The 24399-nt window shown below is 58.5% G+C and overlaps 1 protein-coding gene across 1 annotated transcript; it reads left to right on the top strand.

Annotated features, from left to right (window-relative positions):
* The first annotated feature begins 649 nt into the window (after positions 1-649).
* DNMT3B (DNA methyltransferase 3 beta) lies at positions 650-23247 on the top strand. The gene is made up of 21 exons (XM_064391557.1): positions 650-1395; positions 4693-4769; positions 5192-5469; positions 8992-9118; positions 9804-9907; positions 11001-11084; positions 11545-11736; positions 12855-13013; positions 13798-13905; positions 14522-14663; positions 15003-15131; positions 15543-15587; positions 15915-15994; positions 16278-16390; positions 16768-16951; positions 17193-17277; positions 17820-17965; positions 18123-18213; positions 18417-18565; positions 19186-19271; positions 20376-23247. Exons 3-21 carry the CDS (start codon positions 5365-5367, stop codon positions 20515-20517), a joined length of 2271 nt encoding a protein of 756 aa, XP_064247627.1. The 5' UTR covers positions 650-1395; positions 4693-4769; positions 5192-5364; the 3' UTR covers positions 20518-23247.
* Positions 23248-24399: the final 1152 nt, after the last annotated feature.

Raw genomic sequence — 24399 nt, 5'->3', positions numbered from 1 at the left:
TGAGGGATGCTGTGACTCTTCCTGGCTGCCCAGCTGAAACTTCCAAGGAGTTAGTTCTGCCCCACTGGATAAATGAGATCTTTGAGACCAGGATTTCAGTTTCTTCAGCAGTTTAACGCCCCATCACACTCCTCAGCCTTTGGTCCCAGGCAGACACTGCTGCAGCAACAACCGGCTGCCAGTCTTTTGTGCAGAGGTGGAGCAGGGCTGGGAGCTCCACTGCTGGGCTCTGGCACACTCCTGCCTTGCAGCCACAGACAAAACACTCCCCCTCTCCACCGGCTCCTCTGCTCCTGAGCAGGGACCATAATCCCTGACCCAGGCAGGCAAGAGCAGCTCTGGACGTGGCGTGGAGGGAGGGGGCTCTGCTGGCAGCCACCCCCTGGGAGCAGTGTTCCTCTTGATAAAAGTATATGTGTGAGGAGGGTGGTTTGGGGAGGCCTCGTCACTTCAGATTAGGCTGTAGCAGGCGTATCCTGTTTTCTAGGAAAAAGAGGATTTTGTGGCCAGCTTTGTTAGAGAGGCATTGAAGATTTTTCTTTGTGTGCCTTGGCGTTTGAAGTTTGCAGGCGGTAGCTGCAGACTTTCTAGATGTTCTGGTTACACGGATGACACTTATTTTTAACCTTATTTTTATTAGAGGTTTGTATCATGTGGGCCTGGCCAGCCCACAGGAAGGGCTAGAAACTTCTTGTAGGAGGGATAACATTTCCTATCTCTGTGAAAACAGCAATTCCCCCCAGATGGGAAAAGCTAGCCCAGCTGTAAGGCAGGCTGGGGCTGCATTCCCACATGTGGCAGCAGGATGAGGCTCTCCCACAACAGGAACAGACCTTGTTTCCAGCAGCCAGAGCCCTGCTGAGCAGCACAGCTCTCCCCAGGCTCAGGAGAGGTGCCAGGAACAGGAGACCTGCTCTGGGGAGCCGTGGTGAGGAGCGGCTGGCTGCTGAGAGCTGTGGTGGAGCAGCACTGGTGGAGCTGGGGGAGAGGCAGGCGGCCAGCACAGGGCTGGGGTGAGGGCTCACACAATGAAGATACTCATGGAAGAGGAGGAGACATCCTGTGGGACGTGCTCTGATGGGGTCTTGCAGTGAAGAATGCTGTGCAGTGAGAATGATATTACTGTGGGCTGGGAAAGAGCCTGTGGGCTGTGTGTGCAGCAACATGGGAGCCCCAAAGCCTGAACGCAGCAGGAGCATCGCTGCCGACTTCGGTGGAAAGAGAAGTTCCTCCTGCTCTCAGCCCCAGCTTGCGACTGCCCAAGCTGATTTAATGGTGCTGGTGCTCCTCCCTGCCTGCAAGGAGACTGAACAAGTGCTCAGCCGTTACTGGGACGTGGGAATCTGGGACCCACAAGATCCAGAGGTGACAAGGTTACACTGCTGACAGCTGTAGGTAATGACACATATTCATTTATTTGTGGAGGATCTCCAGGAACGCTGCTGTGATCCATGGAGTAGGTCCCAACTCAAACCTTTGGGTGCAAAGCAAAAGATGGGAGGTGGTGGCAGCCAGAGCAGAGCTCTGGGCAGGGGGTGGCATTAGTTTGCCTGGCCAGGGTGGCAAAGGAGAATTTTAGGAAGAAATTAGAGTGGGAGAATGGGTGGGCAAAGAGGAGCTGGGCCTGGTGCCGTACCCCAGGTGTATTTTAGAGAAGGCACTGGCTGAGCAGCCTTCAGTGAAGACAAGGATTCAGGGTTGGGAGTGAGGAGTTATGTGTGGAAGAGCTGGCATGGCTGCTGGGAAGCATGTGAAAACTGAGGAGTCACTTCCAGTGTGAATGGATGTTGCCAGTCCCAGCTGTGTGATAGTGACAGGGAATGGCTCCTTCAGCTGGTTGGTCACTGGCTCCATGAATCTGAGATGCCAGCCAGCCAAAGGAGCACAGCCAGATGGGGGAATGGCTCTTGCTGGAATGACATTTTGCAGAAGCTGGGCAGCCCAGCCTTGCTGCAGATGGGAGTTCCTCCATCATGGGCAGGGATGTGTCTGTGGCACAGTGTGCAGAGGACATGCTGCTTGTGCTCGGGGTGCTCAGGGACCCCCCAGTTCTCCCTCCCTGCTCACAGCAGCCTGGCCATGCTGCCTGCTCCTTGCAGCTGCTCCAGCTCTGGAGTGGAGGAGCTTTGTCCACACAGCCATGTGCCATCACTGGTCTGTGCTGGAAAGCCACAGGGCTGGTGGGAAGCAGTGAGAGAGCTGCTTTGGTACTCTCCTGACAGAGGCTCAACACGAGAGCCTGGTGCAGCTACCTGGAATGTGTGGCAGGACCCTGGGTATAAAATCTCTGTAGAAGTACCTTGTTTCCTGTAAAATTATGTACACACTCTCTTGGTTGTTATGAAATAAACTCTCAGCATCTCTCTGTGGTGTGTGTCGCAGACACAGGAAAAGGATCAGGCTTTGGCTCACCGTCTGCCAGAGCTGCTTTGTCTGGTACCAGACCTTTCCCACAAGCAGTTTGCAGAGTCTTGCTCTCCTGAATTAAATGATAACTGAGGGGCAGAGAGAGAAAGAGGGCGTTTCGGCTGGTGGGAGATTGATGGCAGGTCAGTGAGGCCAACAGCAGCAGGAAGGTTTCCGTAGAAAGGGAGAGGAACCTGTGGATGCTGGAAGGGCTGATTCCACCCTCACAGTGCCCTGGAAACTCTCATGAGCACAGCTCTCAAAAGCATTTCCCTTTCCTTAATCTGGAAAAACAAATGGGTGTAAAATCTATTTGTTTGTTTTAATCTACTCACCCGAGCTGTGAATTTGCTTTAGGTTTGTGGTGCATGTTTGTTTGAATGGTGATGTTTAGTATCCCCAGGGGCTTATTCAGAGTGAGTTTCTCAACTCCTCCTGTTCACTTGCAGAGCATTTTTTACATTTGCTGCCAAATTTTTCATGCTTGTGTTCTGCAGGGATGGAGGTGTGGTTTGGGGGAACCTGCTGTAAAGGCCTGGGGCTGGTCCTGCAGATTTCAGACACTTTGGCTAGCTAAGATTTCCTCCTGACCTTGAAAGCTCATTTCTATCACACCAGGATAATCATACTGCTTTTCTTACTGTTATACACTTTTCTGCTGAATCCAGAAGTAATAACAGGCAAGCAGGGAAGATTATACCCCACGTGGACTCCGGATGCTTTGTCTGGGGCAGGAGAGGCGCGGGCTCTGTCCCTGGCCCCGGGACAGCCCTGCAAGTGTCTTGCCTCGGGACGGGAAAGGGAAAGAACAAACAAAAACTGAATGTAAAACTTGTGAGGCTTTGTCTGCTGTGCTGCATGGGGCTGTGTGGGGCACGGTGCTGCTGGAAACTGGCGGGCAGAGCAGTGGCTCGGTGGGCCAGGGCTCTGCCCGGCCCTGGGGTGCCAAGGGAGTCTCCTCTGCCTCGGGGATTGAGCTGCGTGGGGCCCCGAGGGCCGAGCCCCGGAGGAATGATGAACCCTGGGGGATGCTGGGCACTGGAGGTGATACCAGGACGCCGGCGGGTACCAGGGGGTGGGGAGCCCCGGTAGGGTGTGAGACACCGGAGCAACGTGGAGCCTCCGGAGAGGGATGCTGAGCCCCGCGGGGGTGATGAGAGCACCGGGAGGGTGCGCGGGGAGCCGAGGCAAGGGGGATGTGGGGCGCCAGGCGGTGGTCCCAGGCGATGTGGGGCAGTGGACGGGACACACTGGGGCACCGGGGGGTGAGGAGTCGCGGCGGGGAGGATGTGGCGCCCCGGGGGATGCGGGGCCTGGGGGAATGCGGGACCCCGAGGGCTGCGCGCCCGATGGGCTCGGGGGGCCTGGCGGGTGCGGTGGTGCTGCGGGCCCCGCGCTCCCCTCCCCCGCCGTGGGGCGGCGAAGGAGGAGGAGGAGGAGGAGGGGCTGCCCAGCACGGGCAGGGTTAAAACGCCATGTAATCGGAGCGCGGGGCTGTCGGGGGCCGGCCGGGGCGCGGGCAGCGGCGAGCGGCGGCGCGGCCCCGCTGGACGGCGCGTCCCGCCGCGGCGCAGGTGAGCGCTGGACCGGGGGCACCGGAGGGTCCGAGCCGGAGCCGTGGCACATCCTCGTGGGCGGCTTTGTTGTCCGCGGCGGTGGCGGGGGACAATGAGGCGGGAGGGGAAGGCGGCACGGGGCGCACCGGAGCGCCGCGGCGGGAGCGCCCCGGCCGGTCTGGCGGCCCCGGTGCCCGGTAACCGGGAGCTCACGGCTTCGCCCCGGGGGCTGGGACAGAGGGCAGGGCGTGGGCCCGACCGCCACTTGTTGCCGGCACTCGGCTCTGGGGCGTGCTGTAGGGATCGCTGCCCGCACAGCTTCGGGCATGGTCCCCGCAGTCCCCCTGGTCCCGCCCACCCCTCCGGTCCCGTTGCAGCTTTGGGAGTTTCCCGCGGAAGCCCCGGGGGCGCGTCCCGGGACTGTCACGGCGGCGCCGGTGCGGGACCCCCCGCGACCCGCGGGGCCGGGCCGGGGCTGAGCCGGGGGCTGCGGCGGGGGGGTCCCCGCTGGTACGGCCAGGGATGGCTGCGGGGCGGGGGTGGCTCGGGGGGGCCGGGGTCCCCCTGCCCGGCTCGGTCGTCCCGGGCAGCGCCGCCTCCAGGCCGGGGGCACCGTGGGGAGCTGCCGGGGGTACCGGGGCACGGTGGCGCTGCTGCCCCGGGCCGAGCACCTTTGTTTTCGGTTCTCGGTCGGGGGATCTGACAGCGCATCTTCCCTCTCTGTTGGCAGGAAAAGAGGTTCCCGGCGGCGCCTCGGGCGCGAAGCCTCCCCGGGACCGATCCGGAGGGACGGGGTGGCCGGAGCAGGTATCGACCGGAGGGCTGTGCTGGCATCCGCCTCCTGCCGAGCCCGCGGGGAGCCTCCGGGGAGGGGAGATCATCGGAGAAGCAGGAATGAACTCTTCGGAGTGGCCCCAGCGTGGGGCTCAAGTCCCAGGAAGCCGGGAGAGGGGAGCGGTGGGGGGACCCTGGGCGAGTGGTGGTCCTGGGGCAAGAGGTGCTCCTGCACGACCTCCTTCGGAACGGGAGAGGGCAAGGAGGGGGCGGCTGCAGCGTGCTGCCCTGAGCAGTACTGGTACTCTCCTTTCCTGCCTCAGTTTCCAAATTTTTAATCAGCTGAGGAGGAGGGAGGCCGGGTATCCCAGTCCCGCCTCTGGGGCTGCACGGGGCTGGACGGGCGGCCGTGGGGACAGCGAGGTGTCATTGTCATCTTTGGTCCTCTTGTTCAGGGGGAGAATGAAGCGGTGACGACTCCGGACAGAAGACTGGCCACCTCTGAGAGAGCCTCACCTGTGCTGAGAGCCCCCAGAGCCCCCAGAGCCTCCAGCCCTGCCCGCAGCTACCGCCCGCCGGCAGCCCCTGCCCCACGCCGGGGGGCTCGGCCCGGGCGGATCCCGGCGGGATGAACATGGTAAAGAGCCCGAAGCCGCTGGAGCAGCGGCTGGCGGGGATGGTGGCTGTCCGGGAGACGTCTCCAGCCTGGTCTGCGCTGGGAGAGGAGGGGCCGGTTTGTGTTTTGTTTCTTTTCTTTAACCCGGCTTTGCTGAGAGGCAGCGGGGAGAGCCGGGGTGGGCGCCGAGGGCTGCGGGGGGAGCGGAGCGGGGCAGGAGGAAACCGGGGGAAATGGAGGGAAGTGCCGGAGCGGGAGCGCAGAGAGGCCAGGCACAGGAAGCGGGCAGGGGGAGCCTGCCCTTCGCCCCCTGCCCTTCCCAACGAGCACATCTGCGAAATCGGCGCCTTTCTTACGGAACTGCCAACCCAGCAACTCCTTTCTTCCCAGGATTAGAGGGAAATGTTCGGTTTGGGGAGACTTAAAGGCCATTAGTGTGCACCACAGCCCAGAGCCAGCCCGGCCATTAGGGTCCTTTATTTCTTTTTGTTATTCAAACAGGGCTTGGGCGATGGCTCCATCCCAGCCATGGGTAAAGCTTCCCTCCAGCCTTTTGATATGCATGCCCCTGTCTGGAGGCAAAGTCCGAAACCTCCCCACCTCCTGGGGACATGCACCTGATAACAGGGCGGCCTCTTTTCCCAGCAAGGAAAACTGAAATCAGCCTGGGCCAGGCTGGAGGAGCAGCCCCGGGAGCAGGGGCAGGGGTCCAGTCCAGAGCATGGCCCGGCCAGGTGAGCCCTGCCCACCCTGCCCTCCCTGCCAGGTGAGCCCAGCCATCCTGCCCACTCTGCCTGCTCTGCCCGCTGCAGGGTGGCCAGCAGCCGTGGCCGGGCAGGGACCAGAATTCTCTCTAAGCAGTTAATGCTGTGGCATGGTCTTTAACCAGTTTGGCAAATCTTAAAGAAACTGGTATTGCAAAATGAGGGCGGGCTGTGGAGTCAGTGGGTTCATTGTCTCCTCGGGTGGGATTTGGCTGCAGGGCACGTCCTGGTCACCAGGCAGTGCCGGGGCTGCCGCTGGTGCCGGGTTTTTGGGGAGCTTTTGGCAATGGAGCTGGAATTGTGCATTATTTGCCTCCTCATGGATTCCTGTCTGGAGTGCGTGGCTGTGGAGCAGCCGGTGTGTTTGCAGGGCGCTGGGCAATGCAAACACTGCAGGGTTGGTCTCCCATGAGCCAGCCCATGTGAGGGCAGTGCTCTGTTTCTTATTATTAATGCCCTGAGTGCACATGTTGGTGTGCTTCTGCGAGGGGAGGCGAGGACAAAGAACCAAGCCTTCCTCCCGAGGAGGAGGGGGTGAGCTCACAGGGATGTGCCTCCTGCAGGGGACCCTGGCTGGGCAGCGGGCAGCAGGATGGGCTCGTGTGCCTGCAGCACTTGGTGCAAACAGCAGGAGAAGGGGTGGGAATTGCAGTCCTGCTGCACAGGACTAGGATTTTGGGAGAGGCACTTTTAATGAGCAGTTTATGCCATGCTCTGCTGTTTCCTTTCCCGTCAGAGGATGGTGGCGGGATGTCCTCAGGTGATCCTGGGCAGTGCAGCTGGAGAAGGGCACGGACCAAGCAGGGAGCTGACGTGCCTGTGCTCACGGCAGGGCCTGTGGCCCGTGCCACGGACCCACAGAGCTGTGACCTGCGGGTCTCTGCTGCCAGCCAGCAGCTCCTTCCAAAGGGATAACCCTTTTTTTCCCCACTTTATAACTGGAATAAAAGCCGTGTGGGAGCTCCCTGAGCACGTGGCAAAGCTGAGCTTGGGGCATCAGGTGTTCAGTCCTGGCTGTGTCCCTGGGGAGACCTGGCCACTGTGTCACCTTAGCCCTTCACTTCCCCAGTGCTAGGCTGACAGGACACTCTTGCCTGGTGTGCTGGACATGAGGCAGTCGTGGGGCTGAGGAAGGAAAAGCCATTTTGAAGTGCAAGTTTGAACTTCCTGGACTCAGGTTCCTGACAAAGGAATGAATGCAGAGGTTGAGAGTCCCAGTGGAGTTTTGTGGGTGTAGATGTTTGGGAGGGCTGGGAGATATCCTTGCCTGCTTCTGCCCTCCTTGAATCTTGCCTGCCTCATGCAGCTCCATCTCCTTGTACCCTCTGGTTCAGATCCACCCCCATGCTGGGAGAGCAGCCTCCCTGTAGGGATTCCCAAGGGAGATTCACTTTTTGGTGAGTTTTGCTGGTTTTGGTGGCAGCATTGCTGCCAGTCACGGCTGCTGCTGCTCTGCAGCACTGTGGGCTGGGGAGGGGGAGCAGACCAGGAGGAGCTGGCCCCGACCTGGCTGTGCTGTGCCGTGGTGGATTGCTGCATCCTGGAGCATCTGGGGCCATGTGGGACCATCCGCCGGGGCCGGGGGCAGGCGGCGAGTCTGGGCAGCTCCCAGGAATTGTTTGCTGGGTCCGGGAGCAGATGTGCTGCAGCAGAGGGATTTCTGCACACACAGCTGTGGGGGGTTATGCAGTCTGGTGCCATTCCTCTCCTCCTCCCTTTGTCCAGGGGGGAGGCAGTATGTGCACAGAGGTTTCTGCCTGTGGAGGTGGGTGCTGGACACCTGTTTTTCTTTGTGTTTGAGTGTTACCAGGTTTTTAACTCTGCCCTCTGCGTCCAAAACATCAAACTCCAACTGGTCTTTGTTTGTCGGAGGTGCTGACAGATGATTTCAAAGCAGAAATCTCAATTGTTAGGGCAGTGCTTGGAGGCAACGCAGAATGAGAGTGACACAGAAGGGGTGGTGGGCTGGAGCTGGGGTCTCTGGGGCTGAGGGAGTGTCACTTTGGCTTCCTAACAGGGCTGTAGGTGGGCAAAGCCCTGCGAGCTTCTCAGTGCTGCTGAAATGACTGTGCTGCTGAAGAGGCAAGTTGCAGCACAGACACATAGCCCGGCAGTGAGGCAGCACAGTTCATGGCATCCGGCTGCCTCTGGGAGAGCTGGGAGCTCCCACTCCAGAAAACAGGAGCCAGGGAGGGCACCCAAGGGAAGGCAGCAAGCAAGGCGAGCCCCAGCTCTGCAGGGGACACCCGGGCAGGGGCTGCCAGGATGCACAGCCCCCTGCTCTGCCCCTCACCCTGGGGCAGGAGGAGTTTTCTCCTCGGAGAGAGTTTAATGCAGGCTCCAGGACTTTGCCCCCCATGGCGGGCTGCCTGCCTGTCCTGCTCCAGAGGGAACAGCCCACCCGCCTCTGGGCCTGCTGGGCAGCTGGAACACGGGGAGGCTGGTGGCCCAGGGGTGGGCTGGCCCCAGGGGTGGGCTCTCCCCAGTGGTGGGCTGGCCCCAGGGGTGGGCTGGCCCCTGGTTTCTGCAGGGTGGCCGGGAAGTGCAGCTCCTCCCCAGACAGGGTGAGCTGGGGCTCAGCAGCTCCGAGCCAGCATGCAGATGTTGGGGGAAAACCTGGTGTGTTTCCCTAAGGATAAGTGGGTTGCATCTGGGACCTCTCTTAGATGGAGCTGGTTGAGCTTTAGGGCCACCACGTTTGTGTGGAGGTTATGTGCAAGTGCTGTTTATTTCCCAGGACCTTTAGTTGCATCTCCAGTCAGACCCTTCTGCTAAGGGCACAGAGTTAAAGCTGCTCAAGGACCTCACTGTCTGCTCTGCCCTCCCTGGGGCTTCCTTGCACAGCTGAATTTCCTTTCCATTCTGGCTTCTACAGGCAACCATGAAGAAGGACAAGAGCCACGGGCAGGATGAGGCAGACTGTAGGGCAAAGCTGATCCTCATCAACAGGGACAATGCACCTGGCGTTGTCCTGGAGGCCAATGGGAAGCCCAGCACTCCAGGTGAGGGTCACCACACTGAGCCCAGAGTGCTCCAGGCATGCACAGGGATGGGGATGTCACAGCCTCTGTCCCACGCCCTGCTGGGGGATGGAGTGCTGTGGCTGTGGCCAGAGTCCCCCCATGACCCCAGTGGATTTCTGTGACCCAGGAACACATCCAGGCCATGCTGTGGTTGTGGGAATGGGTGCCACACTGGGATGCTGGCTCTGCCCCCCATAGTTTAACTCCCATGGAGTGAGGAAAGCAGGGGAGCCCCTCCAGCCTGAGGGGTGCCAATGACCTGAGGGGCTGCATCGCTGCTGGGATTCTCCAGTCAGGGTTCCCAAATCCCACCTCTTGGGTTCACAAGGTCCTGCTGTAAATGACCTGGTGACAAGCCCAGAAGAGCTGGCACGTGGCCTCCTTGTGCCTCTGAGCTTTCAGGAACAGGGGAGTGGATAGGAATGTCCCCATGCATGCTGCTAGTCCCTCCCAGTTTTAGGGACAGGTGGGTGATCTGGGGCTGTGCTGCCACAGTGGGGAGCCCTGGGGACACCTCTTGTCTCTGCCCCCAGCCACGTTTCTCTGAGATGAGGTTTTGGTGCCTCCAAATTGTGCTGTGGGAGCAGTGGGAGGCTGGGGCATGCAAGGACACGGCCAGGAGGGCTTGCAGAGCCTGAGGCTGCTCTGTCTTGTCTCTGCACAGATTCCAGGGGCCTGGGGCTGCTGCCCCTGAAGAAGGAGAAGAACAGCAATGGAGACCTCTCCAAGGAGGACCTGGCCTGGCCACTCGATCTGCAAGTGCAGAGGGTAAGTGAACACCTAGGGTGCTTTTTGGGGGCTGTCTGTGGGTGGTATCTGGTGCCAGGACCCTCATCTCTTTCCCTCTGGGCTTCTCTTGTGCTCAGTGCCAGAGGAGCAGTCCAGTGATGAATGCAATACTCACAGTGTAATGTTTTAATTTTTAAATTCCTGCTTCTCATGATACAACAGTAGGAGGGGGTGGTGTGGGATGCAGCAATGGCCATTACATGTTGCAGCAGCCTAATAAAATATGCTGATATTTTCTTTAAAGTCTTGGCTGCATTGATACACTGGAGCATCTCATGCCTCCCACTGGTGGGGTGAGCTGCTTTTAGCTGCTGTGAGGCTGGACCCCAATTTCACTCACCCTCTTTTGTTGACACACCTCCAGGGTCTGGAAGCATTTTTGCCTTCTGGCTTTATTGTTTTGAGCTAGAATTAAAACCCAAGGCTGGAGATCTGCCTGAGATGAGGCATCTTCCAAAAGAAAGAGCCATAAATCCAGTGGGTGAAAATTGATCTTTCCCACTGTTTAGTTTGGGGGCGTTTCACTGCAAAATCTCATTTAATTTTGAACCTCTGTTATGCTGGGTGCAGGCAGCAAGTCTGGGATGGGCTGTAGCTCTGACCACCAGGGAAGGGCTGCCCTGGGTGCTGCTGCAGGGCTGCTGTGGGAAACAGCACCCATGGGAGAGTGAGAGCATCCAGGGTGTGAGAGTGGTCCATGCCTGGGATGTGGTCTGTGGTTCTCCTGGCATCCCAGCTGTGCCTCCTGCTCTCTCTATCATTCTGGGTGCAGTGGGCTGCAGCAGTGGGGCTCCTCAGCCTTGCAGAGATGCTGTGGAGCAGAAAGTTACCCAAAGGGGCTCAGCACAAAGTGCCTCCAGCATCCATCTGTCTCCTCTCACCTTCCCCAGGGCACTGCCTGTGGTGCTCAGCCCCATGAGGCACAGAATGTCCGTGTCCCTGTGTGAGGAGGGCACCCATGCTGTGCCCCCGTGTGTTCTGGTATCAGGTGCAACCCTGGGGCAGGGCTGGGTGGGAGAGCAGCCTCAGGAGGAGCCTGAGGCAGAAGCCCACCCTGTGCCTCCCGTTGCAGGCAGGGCGGACCCGGCAGGAGATGCGGCTCAAGGACCCAGCACGCAGTGTGGAGCCTCTCAGGGACCTGCCAACTCCTGTGAGGGTGAGGGTCTGGCAGGGCCAGGGCTTCCCTGGGGCTTCCCTTGTGCTCCAGGGACCTGCACTGCTGCTGTGCCCTGGTCAAGTGTCTTCAGAGATGGTGCAGCCTGCCCGCGCCTCAGTTTCCCCTGTGAAGGGGTGTTTTTGTGCTGCTGTGAACTGGGTGTGTTGAGCACCCTGGGGTGGATTTGGGACAGGAAAATGGGAGGGGGCAGTGGTGCACCGTTTGCTCTGGGTCTGGCAGGTAGAAGCAGAGCAGTTCTCCTGCAGATGCCCCCATTAAGGGCTCTCCTCTCTATTCATGGCTGCAGTGGTGCCCTCACTGCCTGGCTGCCCCTCTCCGATCCCAGCTGCGGGGCTGGGGGATGACACGGGGCTGGGTGTGATGTGGGGAATGGGGGTGATGTGGGGCAGGTCTCTGCTCCCCCTGCACTCACACTCCTCTGCCTCCCTCCACCATGCAGAGCTCCAGGCGTCGCTCCGCCGTGCCCACGCCCGTGACCATCGACCTGACGGAGGAGGAGGACTCCCAGGACTCGTCCCAGAGCAGCAGCACACTCTCGGGTGGCAGCTCCCAGGAGGGGCAGAACGGCTCTGCTGAGCTGGGGGCCGAGGAGGCAGAGAGCAGAGACATGGGCATGGCCCTGGAATACCAGGTACGGAGGGGCTGAGCTCTGCTCCTGCACCCAGGGTGGTGTGGGGCAGGGATGAGCCTCTGTCACTTGTCCCAAAACAAACTGGGAAACCTCAGTGCTGTTTCTCCTGCCCACCCTTCCCTGCATGCCTGATGGTGCCAGGCTGTCTCCATCTATCAGGCTTGGGGTGCTTTGGGGACCAGCTCTGCCAAGCTGCCACTGGTGCCACACGTGGGCCCCCCGAGACACACATGAGTGTGCCGTGTGCCATGCTCAGACAGGCAGTTGCATGTGCAGAAAACATTTCTGTCGGGGATGCTGGAGAGAAGCAAAGCTGCTGGGGCTGCAGAGCAGGATTCGGTGCCTGCGGGCCGCAGGGCAGGGCCCCAGACTTGCAGGAATTGGGCAATTGCATCTTGCTGCATAATTAAGTACGTAATTGCAGAACAAAGCTGGGGAGGAGGGCTCTGCAGGCAGAGAGGTGACTTTTCTACGTGTGAGGTTCCTTGCTGTGCACAGCACCCAGCGTGGCCTGCGACGGGTACCGCCAAAATTCTTGGCTCTTTTTTTTCTTCTGTTTTCGTTCTGCCACATTTCCTGCTCTCCCCAGCAGGAAAAGAGGAGGGTGGGTGGGTGTCCTCTCCCTGGGTGCAGCCACACCACACAGGCTGTGTGTGAGTCCTGTGAGGGGGCTGTTCTGTGCCAAGGAGGAGCCTCATCTGCTGAGGGCACCAGGAACAGCCTGGGTGCAAGGCTTCCCCGTGTTTGCAGAGACCCTGGGAGGGCAGGCAGGAGTGGACACGCACGGGCCCGGTGCCAGGTGGGCTGTGCAGGATGGAGCATGCACCACGCCGTGTGCCAGGCACGGGCTCGGCACGGGGCTGGCACACACAGGCCTCCCCACCAAGCTTCAGCATGGATCAGGGCTGGGATACAGTGCTGCCAGGGGGGAATGGCGTGGCCCTGTGACTGAGGGAGGGGTTGCAGTTGTTGGAGATCACTGCACAGAGGTTCCACACGCGTGACACACATGGTGACACACCAGGGCTGTCCCCTATGCTCCAGGGCTCTCCTGACCAACTGCCCAGACAAAATGGGGAATTTGTACTTCTCGCTGATCTGTTGTGTTGTGCTTTCAGGATGGGAAGGAATTTGGAATCGGGGAGCTTGTCTGGGGCAAGATCAAAGGTTTTTCCTGGTGGCCTGCGATCGTCGTCTCGCACAGAGCCACGGCCAAGCGCCAGGCGGTGTCGGGCATGCGGTGGGTGCAGTGGTTTGGAGACGGGAAGTTCTCCGAGGTAAGAGAGAGCTTGGACTCTGTTTTGGCCCAGCCCAAAACACCCTTCCCTGCATGTCTCTGCCCCACTCCTGAGGCTGGCTGAGGGGGGTGGATGTGCTCCTGCAGCCTCCCAGGCCTCCCCTCCCAGTGTTAAGCATGGCCAGGCCCTGGCAGGTTCTCATGGCTCTGGTGTCTGTAGCTAATCACTGGCAGGTTGGTGACATCATTCAGACATGGGGACATCTGCCTGGCCACTTCAGAGGGTTTTGTCCATGCTCCAGAGCTTTCCCTGTCACTCCCTGCCTGGGGAGGGATGTGCCCTCAGAGCCCCTCATAGAATCAGAGTATCCTGAGTTGGAAGGGACCCACAAGGATCTTCGAGTCACACTCCTTCCCTGCACAGGACAGCCCTAAATTCCCACTATATGCCCAAGAGTGTCATCCAAACACTCCTTGAGCTCTGTCAGGCTCCTGCCATGACCACTTCCCTGGGGAGTGTGTTCTAGTGCCCAACCATGAACCTTTTCCTAATATCCAATGAGGATATGTCCTATATCCAATGAGGACACCAACCCCTCCCACGCTGCAGGCAGGAGGGAGGAAGTGCTGTGCTGGTGTCAGGCCAGCAGTGCCAGCAGAGGGTGCAACCCACCCGTCCTTGTCACGCTGCTGCTCTTGGCAAAGCTGCCACTGGGCTTCCTCCTATGGCCACAGTGCTGGAGCTGGGGACTGCACAGTGCTGGGGGGATATGGCCAGCAGGGCATCCCCATCTCACAGGTGAGGTCTTGGTGCTCTCTCCCAGGTTTCTGCTGACAAACTGGTGGGACTGATGGCCTTCAGGCAACATTTCAATTCCTCCACGTTCAACAAGCTGGTGTCCTACCGCCGTGCCATTTACCACGCTCTGGAGGTAACCACCAGGGGTGGGGTGTGTGAGGAGCTGCCAGATGAACCAGCTGGGCTGGGGGCCAGTGGGATGGGGTGCAGCAAAACCCTCCTTTCACTGCTGAGATTATTTCCAAGTGCAGCTGTGGGGCCAGACTCTGCTTATCCTGAGGGTTTTGGGGCAGCTGCTGCTGCTCCAGGGTCTCACTGCTCCAGAACCCTGGGCCAGACTCCCTGTAAGGGCTTGGAGATAGCAGTGCCAGGCTGGCCAGAGGTGTCCCAGGTCAGGGCAGGATGCCCTTTGAAGTGCAGACCCACAGGCATCTCCTCTGCCTTTTCTTCCTGGCACATGCCATGGAGCAGAATCTGGGCAAGAGCTTTGGCTGGGCTGTCCCTGCTTCTGGCTCCATTGGGGCTGGTGAAGGACAGATGGGCTCATTGCAGGGATGGAGGCACTGGGCTGTGGCTGAGCACACCCAGAGTGGGAATCCATCAGCTGCCACCATCCCAGGGCCACCAAGCCCTGTGTGTGTGGGTGCTGGGTGGGGAGGGGGCCTGGGGCTGTGGCCCTGGCAGGCTGTGGCTGCTCCCCTGACAGAGACCACCCTGTCACACTGTTCCCTGCTGTCCATCCTCATCAGGTGGCCCGGAGCCGGTCGGGGAAGACGTTCACAACTGGCCCCAGGGAGTCCCTGGAGGAGCAGCTGAAGCCCATGATCGACTGGGCAATCACTGGCTTCAAACCCCTGGGGCTCAAGGGACTGCGGCCGCCCAAAGGCTCAGGTGAGGTGGTGGCATCAGCTGGCTGGGGGCTGGCATGGGCAGTGGCACTGGGGGCTGCCCCTGGCTCATCCTGCTCACCCTGTGCTGTGGTCATGCCAGACCAGTCCCAAGGGGATCCTGGAGCTTCTCTCTGGGACTCTCAGTGGAATTGCACAAAGCTGAGGCAAAAGCCCCATGGAAATCAGACCTGGCAGAGCCTTGTGCCATGTGTGAGGACCTGGGTGGCCAGGAAGGGTCCTGCTGGGGCTGGGGTGAGACCTGGCAGGCCTTGGCAGGAGGTGCCCTGGGCTGGTCCTGAGGCTGGAGGCTTGTCCTTAAGGAGGTTCCTCTTCCATGCAGAGAATGGGGTGCTGAGGAATGGGACAGAGGAGGTGGTGTCCCTTGAACAGTGTCCCCCCACTAAGAGGCTGAAGACCTACCCCTGTAACAGCAGCAAGGAGCAGCGTGTGGAAGAGGACCAGACCCGAGGTAACCAACAGAGAGAGCTGGGGAGTGGTTTGGCCTGGGCTGTGCACCCCAAGAGCTCTGGGAAACCATCCTGGCAAAGGGCTTGGCTCTTCCCAGGAGCCATGAGCCTGGTTTCTGAAGGGAAGAGCTTTTGTGGTCTGGTGGTGCTGACTTGTGCCTTACAAGACACCAGCAAACCCAACTGCAAGGCATGGGCTGGCCCCACCAGTGGCTCAGCTTGGAGCATGACCATGTGCTGCTACACTGAGCTCTGATATCTCCATCAGTGCAAGGATGTGGGCTTTGCACCAAAATCTCAGCAAAGCTGGAGTAATTCTAATGTAAGAAATAAGGCACCTGTAAGCAGAGTGCATTTAAAGTTTGTAACAAGGAATTATAATGTCTTTTTTTTTCCTTTTCAAATTTATAAAGAGCAAATGGTTTCCGAAGTCACGAACAACAGCGGGAAGCTGGAAGGTAAAGACTGGCCCTGTCTCTCCTTGGAAGAGGTGTGAGGTGCTGAGGGTGCCCATCAAGGGTTGTGGGTCCCTTTTCAACTGCACCATGTAGGAGTGGGGACAGGGTGCTGAGGGGCACAGGGTGCTGAGCAGATCCTCCATGCCACAGCCTCTTCTGGATGCAATTCCAAGGGCAGGCCCCGTTTGGGTGCATTTCTGAGTGCAGGCTTTATTCAGACATGGCTCCAAGGCCAGGCTCCAGCCTCTGCAGCCTGTGGTGGGTGTAAGGGGGCCCTGCCCTGGGTGCTCCCTGCCCTGGGTGAGCGCAGCTCTCTCTGTCCCACAGAGAGCTGCTTGTCCTGTGGGAGGAGGAACCCGGCCACCTTCCACCCGCTGTTCAAGGGGGGCCTCTGCCAGACATGCAGGGTAAGTGCTGCTGTGCTGGGGCTGAGCAGGAGCCTGGGGCCTGAGGGTGGGGCTGGGATGCAGCCAGTGCTGCTGGGACAGGGGCTGGCTGTGCCAGGTCCTGGCCATGCTGTGTCTGCCACGGAGCTGTCCCTTGGCATGTCCTCACCACATTGAAACACTGAGGATGTGCATCCCCAAAATCTCGGCGTGCACTGGGAATGAAGCAAAGCTGTGTTTTCCACCGTCTGAGCAGGGTTCCTGATCCTCTGTCCTTCTCTGCTCCTGGATGTCCTTTTGCTAGGATAGATTCCTGGAGTACTTCTACATGTATGATGAAGATGGGTACCAGTCCTACTGCACCGTCTGCTGCGCTGGCAAGGAGCTGCTGCTCTGCAGCAACGCCAGCTGCTGCAGGTGAGCCCCATGTCTCTGCTCCTGGGGCTGAGGGCCTGGCATCATTCCCAGGGAGCTGCAAGAAGCAGGATCCTCCATGAGCCTGGGCAGGGGCTGTGCTTCTCCCCAGCTGGCTGCCATGCAGCATATCCCAACACAGCCTACTTGCCCTTACTGAGCCAGCTATCTCCTGAATAAGCTGTGGAGGTTGGGTGGAGACTTACCCATGCCTTGGTCACCAGCTTGTGTTAGCAGCCCTAAAAACCAGGGCACTGCCTGGAAAAATATCCTGTAAAATGGTGGGGGCTCTGGTGCATGGCAGGGGAGACTCCAGGAGAAGTTGGGGTGACCAAAGGGGTTGCTGGGGTGACAAGCACAAACTGTTGTGGTTTGGGCAGGTGCTTCTGTGTGGAGTGTCTGGACGTGCTGGTGGGGCGAGGGACGTCATCCAGAGTAAAAGAGCAGGAGCCCTGGAACTGCTACATGTGCCAGCCCCAGCAGAGCCGCGGCGTGCTGCAGCGCCGGCAGGACTGGAACACGCGCCTGCAGGACTTCTTCACCAGTGACAAGGGACAGGAATACGTAAGGGCTGGGGGCAGGGAGCCTGATGTGCTGGGATGTGGGGAAGAGGGTCACTGAGGGCAGGGTGAGCTACCTGGATTTTCTCTTCCCTCTGCCTTGGTCTTGTTCACCCACCCTTTCCAAGGGTGCCAGGCTCTTGGTCCTGCAGATGCTCTCCTGAAGGTGGAGGTGCTGCATTCAGAGCCTAATGGGACAATGCAGCACTGCCAGGGCTGGGGCTTCATGGCTGTCTCCATTGCAGGCTGCACCCAAAATCTACCCAACAGTTCCTCCAGCGAAGAGGAGACCAATTCGAGTGCTCTCGTTGTTCGATGGGGTGACAACAGGTGAGGCAGTAGGGAAGCACTGCTGGGCAGCTCTTGGCACTGGGCATTGGGCATGAATCATTCCGTGGGCTCAAACCTGTCTCTAAAAGCTTGGTGGGGAGGAGGGGGTGACAGCAGTGACATCCCCATCAGAAGAGGGATGAGGGCAGGGTCTGCCTTTCCTGCTGGACAGGGTTGTGGAGGAAAGGAGGGATGGAGGGGAGGGCATGTGTGGGCACCTCACAGAGGTATTCCTGCTGTGCCAAGTGTGATCTGGGGTGGCTGGTTCCTTTGAGAAGCCAGAGCTGTGGGGACACCAGTAACCTGTACTCTGAAGTGCCTGAGGGCAACTGGTTTGGTTCAGTTCACTCAGCTCTGGCATTCTGCTTTCTGGGAGCAAACCTGCCTGGAGGAAGGGGTCAAATAAAAGTTTACTCACCCTGAAGTGCTGTTTGACTACACCCACCTAGGACATCCAGGAGCGGCCACATCGAGCGGTGCTGACGAGGGAGACTTGGAGGCTAAAGAGAGCAGTGTCACCTCAGACCTCTGTCCGTTGGCAGGGTACACGGTGCTGAAGGACTTGGGCATCCAAGTGGAGAAGTACATTGCCTCAGAGATCTGTGAGAAGCCTATTGCCACGGGCAAAGTGCGGCCCGAGGGCAACATCACCTACGTGCACGATGTCAGGAACATAACCAAGAGAAATGTGAGCTCTGCTTCTGCGGGGCCTGAGGGACATGGCACCTTGGGGGCATGGGTCTCACCCCGCCAGCTCTGGGACAAGCTTGTGCCCTGCCCCATCAGGGAGGAGAGACCCATTTCTGTGGCATCCCCTAACAGTCTGGATTGTCTGTTCTCTGTAGATTGAGGAGTGGGGTCCTTTTGACCTGGTGATCGGTGGCAGCCCCTGCGATGACGTCTCCCTTGTCAATCCAACCAGGAAGGCGCTCTTTGGTAAGGCTGCTTTGCCTCTGCTGGGCTGCATGCCTTGGGATGTTCCTGGGCTGTGGAGCCACTTTATGGGTGGTGGTTCAGCCCCAGGCTGTATTGGTGATGGGCTATCTCCATACCCATCTTGGTGGGGAGGGCAGCCAGGCCCCCCAGCCCGTGCCCCAGCTGGTCCCAACCTGCTTTTTCTGCTCGGCTTTTCCCCGCAGAAGGAACCGGGCGGCTGTTCTTCGAGTTCTACCACCTGCTCAACTACGCTCGTCCCAAGGCGGGCGAGGAGCGGCCCTTCTTCTGGATGTTTGAGAACGTGGTGGCCATGAGGATCAACGACAAGAGGGACATTTCCCGGTTTCTGGAGGTAGGGATTGCTGACAGCTGTGGGAAAGGCGTTGGAGCAGGTGACATTTGCTGGGCTGTGCAGGGTGTGAGGGTCTGGCTATGGTTTCCTGTGGCCCTGATGGTGGAAAACCCCCTGCCTGGTGCACATGCCAAGGAATCAAGTTTAGTCTTGGCTCTGGATCCTCCCCTCTGGCTTTCATCAGGTCAAACCCAAGCACAAGTCCTCTGGGGGAGGGGTTTTGCCAGCCTTGCAGAAAGCATCTGTTCCCAGCAATGCCTGTTATTTCTAGGGAGAGGGGGGTCAGGCACTGGGAAGGAGTTTTAACTCTGTGGTAGCCAGGGTGAGTTGTGAGTCAGCAGGGACCACTGGTATAAAATCACCATTGAAGGCTGATCCTGGTTCATGGGAACCAGCACTGAGCACCTTGTGATGGTCAATAGCTGCTGGCCATGGCCTGGGAGCTCATGTGGCCACCCGAGCTGTTCTCTGGTGTGAAACAGGGTTTGTGGGAGCTACAACATTTTGGGGATTTCCTAACTATTTAAGTCCCTGCAGTGCAGTGGGAAGGCCTGTTCATGCAGGAGAGAATCAAGCCAACATTTTTTCTAATTTTTATTTCCCCTCTTTTTGGCTTGCAGTGTAACCCAGTTATGATTGATGCAATCAAGATATCAGCTGCCCACCGAGCTCGTTACTTCTGGGGCAACCTCCCTGGGATGGACAGGTAATCAGTCAGTCTGCTGTCCTTGGATCTCTCACGGTGGTTTTGGTTTGTTTTGTAGTGCCCATTCGGGTTTTTTTGTCTCCCTGGCGCTAAGCCCAGCTCCTGGGAGCAAAGAGCTAGAGCTCCTGCATGGGGCAGCTTCCCTGCAGTGATGTGCACATGATAATTAATGCTCTTACTAATAAGCAATGATGAGACTGCGGGGGAGAAGTGTAGCAGCATCCCCTGCCCTGGCCCTGAAGGTTTTGGAGGGAGGAGTGATGGGGCTTGCTCAGGGTGCTCTGGTGGGTCTGCCTGGGGGTGCACATGTGGATTGCCTTTGGGGTCAGGCCCAGGCTGATGTGGGGTGCTGTAGGGCAGCCCTTGCCCTGGTCAGTGCCTGGCTGTGGTTTATGGAAGGGAACTGAGTGGCTGCTGTGGCTGTGGTGGGTGGTGTGGGGGAGCTCACACCACAGCCAGCAGCTGCTGTGGCAAAGCATGAGTGCACCCTGCTTCACACTTCACACCCTGAATTCATGGCAAAATACAGCAGAAGGACTGGGAGCAGATAAATCCAATTACAAGCAGTCCATTACACCAAGTATGTGTGATAAAACCTGAAGGTTTTGCACAGTGGGTGCTTCTGGCCAGTAAACACAAGACTGGGGTTAAATAATTTTGCTTGCTTCTATTTAAATTGCCAGTATTTGTTGGAGTTACCACTGAGCTAAAGGCATTTGTAAGTAAAATAACAATTCCAAGCCTTTGTCATGTGAAATGGCTGTTGGACTTTCATCTGTCTGATTGTAAGGGAAGTGCCCAGCCCATGACTCAGAGCTACTCAGTCCTATCTCCATGGAGTAGCCCTGGGGCAATGCTTGCAGAGGTGCTGCTGAGCAGAGGCAGGCTGGGTGCCCAGCCAGAGGAGCATTGCCAGGAAATCCTACAAGGTGCAGGGCACTGGGGATGGTGGGAAGCCACGGCCTGGCCCCATCCAGGCTGTGTGGGGCTGGAGAGCTGAATCCCCTCCCCACAGGAGATTCCTGATACTCACTGTCTTTGGGTGGCCTGGGAAAGGGGTTCCTGCTCCTGCTCTGCCTCACCTGTCCTGCCTCTGCTCCTCAGGATCTTTGGCTTCCCCCTCCCCTACACGGAGGTCTCCAACATCAGCCGTGGGACTCGCCAGAAGCTGCTGGGGGGATCGTGGAGCGTCCCTGTCATCCGGCACCTCTTCTCCCCACTCAAGGATTACTTTGCCTGTGAATAGCAAACGGAGCGTCCCTCGTCTCTCTGGTAACGATGCACAGCACCGGGAGAGGGACGGGCACGGCCACCGGACTGCCAGGGCCCTGTCCCCAGCGGGGCACGGCAGCCTGGCCCCACGGAATGTCTGTAACCAAAGAACCTGGCAGGGCAACTTCTTTAAAGGGACTAACAGTAGTAGGAAATGATGGACGAAGCTTTAATTACCCAGCACACGAAGCTCTATGCATCACTGATGAGACGGGAGTCTCATCCTCCAGAGCATTAACTATTCCTGTTTAGCCTGGAGCTGGGAAGTCACCATTGCTGAGCAGCCAGTGTGCAGCAGCTGCTGGGGAGCTGCAGGCAAACCTGAACTACAGTCAATTGGTGCTTTTCCTAAACAAACAAAACCTCTTGAAGTAACTGCCAAAAACCCCCAAACTGTAGCAGCAGGTGTAAGGGACCCTGCTCAGGTTACACACTGAACACAGGATCAAGAAACCAAATCTTTTTTGTTTTTATTTTTTTGGATAAAATTTAATTTTGTTGTTTTAATGTCTATTGCTGCTTTAAGGCATTACATAAGAATGTGGAGATTCCTAGACCTGAATGTAGCTGAAACTGAACTGTGAGGTGATAGAATTACTTTTCTAGCTAGAACTAAAGAAATATTGTTTTATATGTTTGGTTGTAGTTTACAAATATTCACTACTTCCTTTTTAAAGCATCTAAAACCTCTCCTTACATTTTAAATTCCTGCTGAATGGTTTGAAAGCTTACACAGTAACTGGAGCAGGGAGGATTTGGGCTCCAGGGTCTGTAAAGGAAAATATTCTTGGAGCATCCATTTCCCAAATGAATGTGGTATGTCAGCAGGAAGGACAGTGTAATGGTCAATGGCACCCTCAAATCTCAGCACCCCAAATGTCATGTAGGATGTCATGAACCCAGGCAGTGGTGGCAGGGCATTCCTTCCAGGGAAAATCCCACCCCGCCCTCGTGGAGTGCAGGGACCAGGAGTGCAGCACTGCCCTTGCTGTGCCCATCTCATGCTGTGCCACTGCTGGGGGGTCTGGGGCTGTACCTCTCCTCCCCTGTGCACACAGGTGGGATTGCGTGCCCAGCCCCAGCCTGGGGGGCTCCTGGGGCTGTACCCCCAATCTGGGAGCTCCTGTGGCCACCACTGTGCTCACTTTTGATTGCCTTCCTCTAGTCCCCAGCTTTGCCAGAGTGATTATCATGCTTTCCATGAAGTCCTGGTCAGCAGGAAGGTGCAGGTGCCTGTGTCCATTTCTGCCAGGTTTTCTGTAGCCACCGGGCTACTGTTCCAGCAGGCATCTCTGGGGATTCTGAATCCAATGCACATTTCAATGCACTGAAACCACTCCCCCCTTGGTCCCTCTGTCCTCCCCTACCTCTGCTGTTCCCCTGTCACCTGGCTCTGGAAGAGCCCTCGGGCACCTTCTCAAAATTATTCAGGTTCAAACCATGGGCCAACCCTCCACCCAATCAATGCCAGGCTGCCTTGCTCTCTTGCAGGGTGCTGTACAGCATCACTGGGAAGAACTTCTCTCCCAGCTCCTTCTACCTCTCTGGCACCCCTGTCCTTGTGGTGGAGGACAGCAGCCTCCCATTTCCCACCCTTGTGTGCAGTTTTCCATCCCAGCTCTGAGAACCATCTTCTCTTGGTCTCCAATCCAAGGGAAGCAAGGGAACAGCAAGGGAAACCCAGGTAGTTTAAAGGCTTTTTTCCCCTGTTTTAAGCTGGAGGTTACTCTTTAGAGAGAACTCCTTGGGGGTTCATTCTCGGTGACTTGATCAAGTCATGTGCCTTAATTAAGAAAACTGAGGAAAGCCAGACAGGCTGGTCCAAGTCACTGCTGGCACCTCCAATGCTTGACAAGTGCTTGGGGACACGTAGCCCCCTCGTGCCACCAGCCCCTGTGCTGGGAAGATGGTAGGGTGGGTTCTGTGCATGCTGGAGCTGTTTGGGAAGCCTTGGCACTGCCAGCGCTGCACCAGCTGCTTTTGGACTCGTTGCCAATCTGTGATCCTTCTGTCCAGCTGGACCCCAGCCACAACACTAATTCCTCATCCCAGGTCCTTGCAGTCCCCTTTGGAGCCCAGCCTGAGGGCAAACAGGCATCCAGTGCAGGGGCTCAGGGTGACAGCCATCCCCTGCTCTGATGGGCGTGATCTTTCCAGACTGCCCTCCACTCCATGGCATCCCTGATCTTGTATACTCCAGATCTCACATCCTTTCCTATCTGATCAAAAGGAAAACAAATAGATGAGGGGGGAAAAAAGGACTTGGGGAAAGTAAACAAAGATAAAAGAGGAATGAGAATTGTCTTGGCATTAAGCTCTCTTGATGAGAATTGTAGTAGACAAGTCTTCCTTGAAATGTTTTTCCCTGTAAGAGCTGCCTTTTATTTTGAGTTTATAAAATGTTAAGGGAGGGGGGATCTCAGAAATTCCTTTTTAATACTTTTTAAAGGTTTTTAACTCTCCCTGGTGCTATTTTTTTAGGTTAAGGATTTCTAATGTTGAACATGCTGCGGGTTTTTATACAATCTTTTAAAAATGAGAGAAATGTATAATTTTTTAACACATTTCACAGTTTTTGTATCCTGGAGTGTGGAAACTCGCAACTCTGCCTTGTCCACATGATTTCACTGGTTTCCACGTGGGAAAAAAAAATTGTCTACAGTTTACCATTTATCGTGTCTGATTAAAAACGAGTATTTCTGTATGGCTGGACAGTCTTATTGGGTAAATAAAGGGGCTTCACAGTGGGAGGAAGGACACAGCCAGGGACCCGAGCTGCTGCTGAGGTGACCCCAGTGACACCAAGGTGGCCGGTGCTGGTGTGCCCGGAGAGCTGGAGCCGTGCTGGGCCGTGCTGGGCCGTGCAGCTGGGTTTGGGGTCGGGCTGGGCCAAGGGTCGGGGCCGGGCTGTGCCGGGGGATCAGGGCTGGGCAGTGCTGGGAGTCCCGGGCCAGGCTGTACCGCAGGTCGGGGCCGGGCTGTGCCAGGGGTTATGGGCTGGGCTGTGCTGCTGGGTTCGGGATCGGGCTGTGCCAAGGGTTGGGGTCCGGTTGTGCGGAGGGATCAGGGCCGGGCAGTGCCGGGGTCCCGGGCCGGGCAGTACCGGGGTTCATGGCCGGGCAGTACCGGGGTTCGGGGCCGGGCAGTGCCGGGGTCCGGGGCCGGGCAGTGCCGGGGTTCATGGCCGGGCAGTGCCGGGGTCCGGGGCTGGGCTGTGCCGGGGTTCGGGGCTGGGCTGTGCCGGGGTTCGGGGCCGGGCAGTACCGGGGTTCATGGCCGGGCAGTACCGGGGTTCGGGGCCGGGCAGTGCCGGGGTCCGGGGCCGGGCAGTGCCGGGGTTCATGGCCGGGCAGTGCCGGGGTTCGGGGCCGGGCAGTGCTGGGGTCCGGGGCCGGGCAGTGCCGGGGTCCGGGGCCGGGCAGTGCCGGGGTCCGGGGCCGGGCAGTGCTGGGATTCGGGGCTGGGCTGTGCCGGGGTTCGGGGCCCGGTTGTGCCAGGGTTCATGGCCGGGCAGTGCCGGGGTTCGGGGCCGGGCAGTGCCGGGGTTCATGGCCGGGCAGTGCCGGGGTCCGGGGCCCGGTTGTGCCAGGGTTCATGGCCGGGCAGTGCCGGGGTTCGGGGCCGGGCAGTGCCGGGGTTCGGGGCCGGGCAGTGCCGGGGCTCAGGCTCCCGGCGCTCGCGGCCGGCGCGGCTCCCTCGCACCCTCAGGCCCGAGCCCCGCGCGACCCTCAGGCACGCGGGACCCCCGGTGTGGGCGGGGCCAGCAGCCCGGCCAATGGCAGGCGAGCCCTCGGGCGGAGCGGGCGTGACATCTCCATAGCAACAAGCAGCTCGCCCCGCCCCCTGACAACGGCTC

Source organism: Passer domesticus, chromosome 16, assembly GCF_036417665.1.
Source record: "Passer domesticus isolate bPasDom1 chromosome 16, bPasDom1.hap1, whole genome shotgun sequence".
In the NCBI taxonomy this organism is placed as follows: domain Eukaryota; kingdom Metazoa; phylum Chordata; class Aves; order Passeriformes; family Passeridae; genus Passer; species Passer domesticus.
The sequence above is the reverse complement of the archived record's forward strand: the minus strand, read 5'-3'. Positions and strand labels throughout refer to the sequence as shown.

What these genes read in the sequence shown, in the direction of transcription:
- DNMT3B (XM_064391557.1), top strand. Translation starts at nt 5,365, where the DNA reads ATGAACATGGTAAAGAGCCCGAAGCCGCTGGAGCAGCGGCTGGCGGGG. An exon ending in CGCTGGGAGAGGAGGGGCCG is followed by an intron (nt 5,470 to 8,991) that starts GTTTGTGTTTTG and finishes TGGCTTCTACAG; the next exon opens with GCAACCATGAAGAAGGACAA. An exon ending in AACCAGGAAGGCGCTCTTTG is followed by an intron (nt 18,214 to 18,416) that starts GTAAGGCTGCTT and finishes TTTTCCCCGCAG; the next exon opens with AAGGAACCGGGCGGCTGTTC.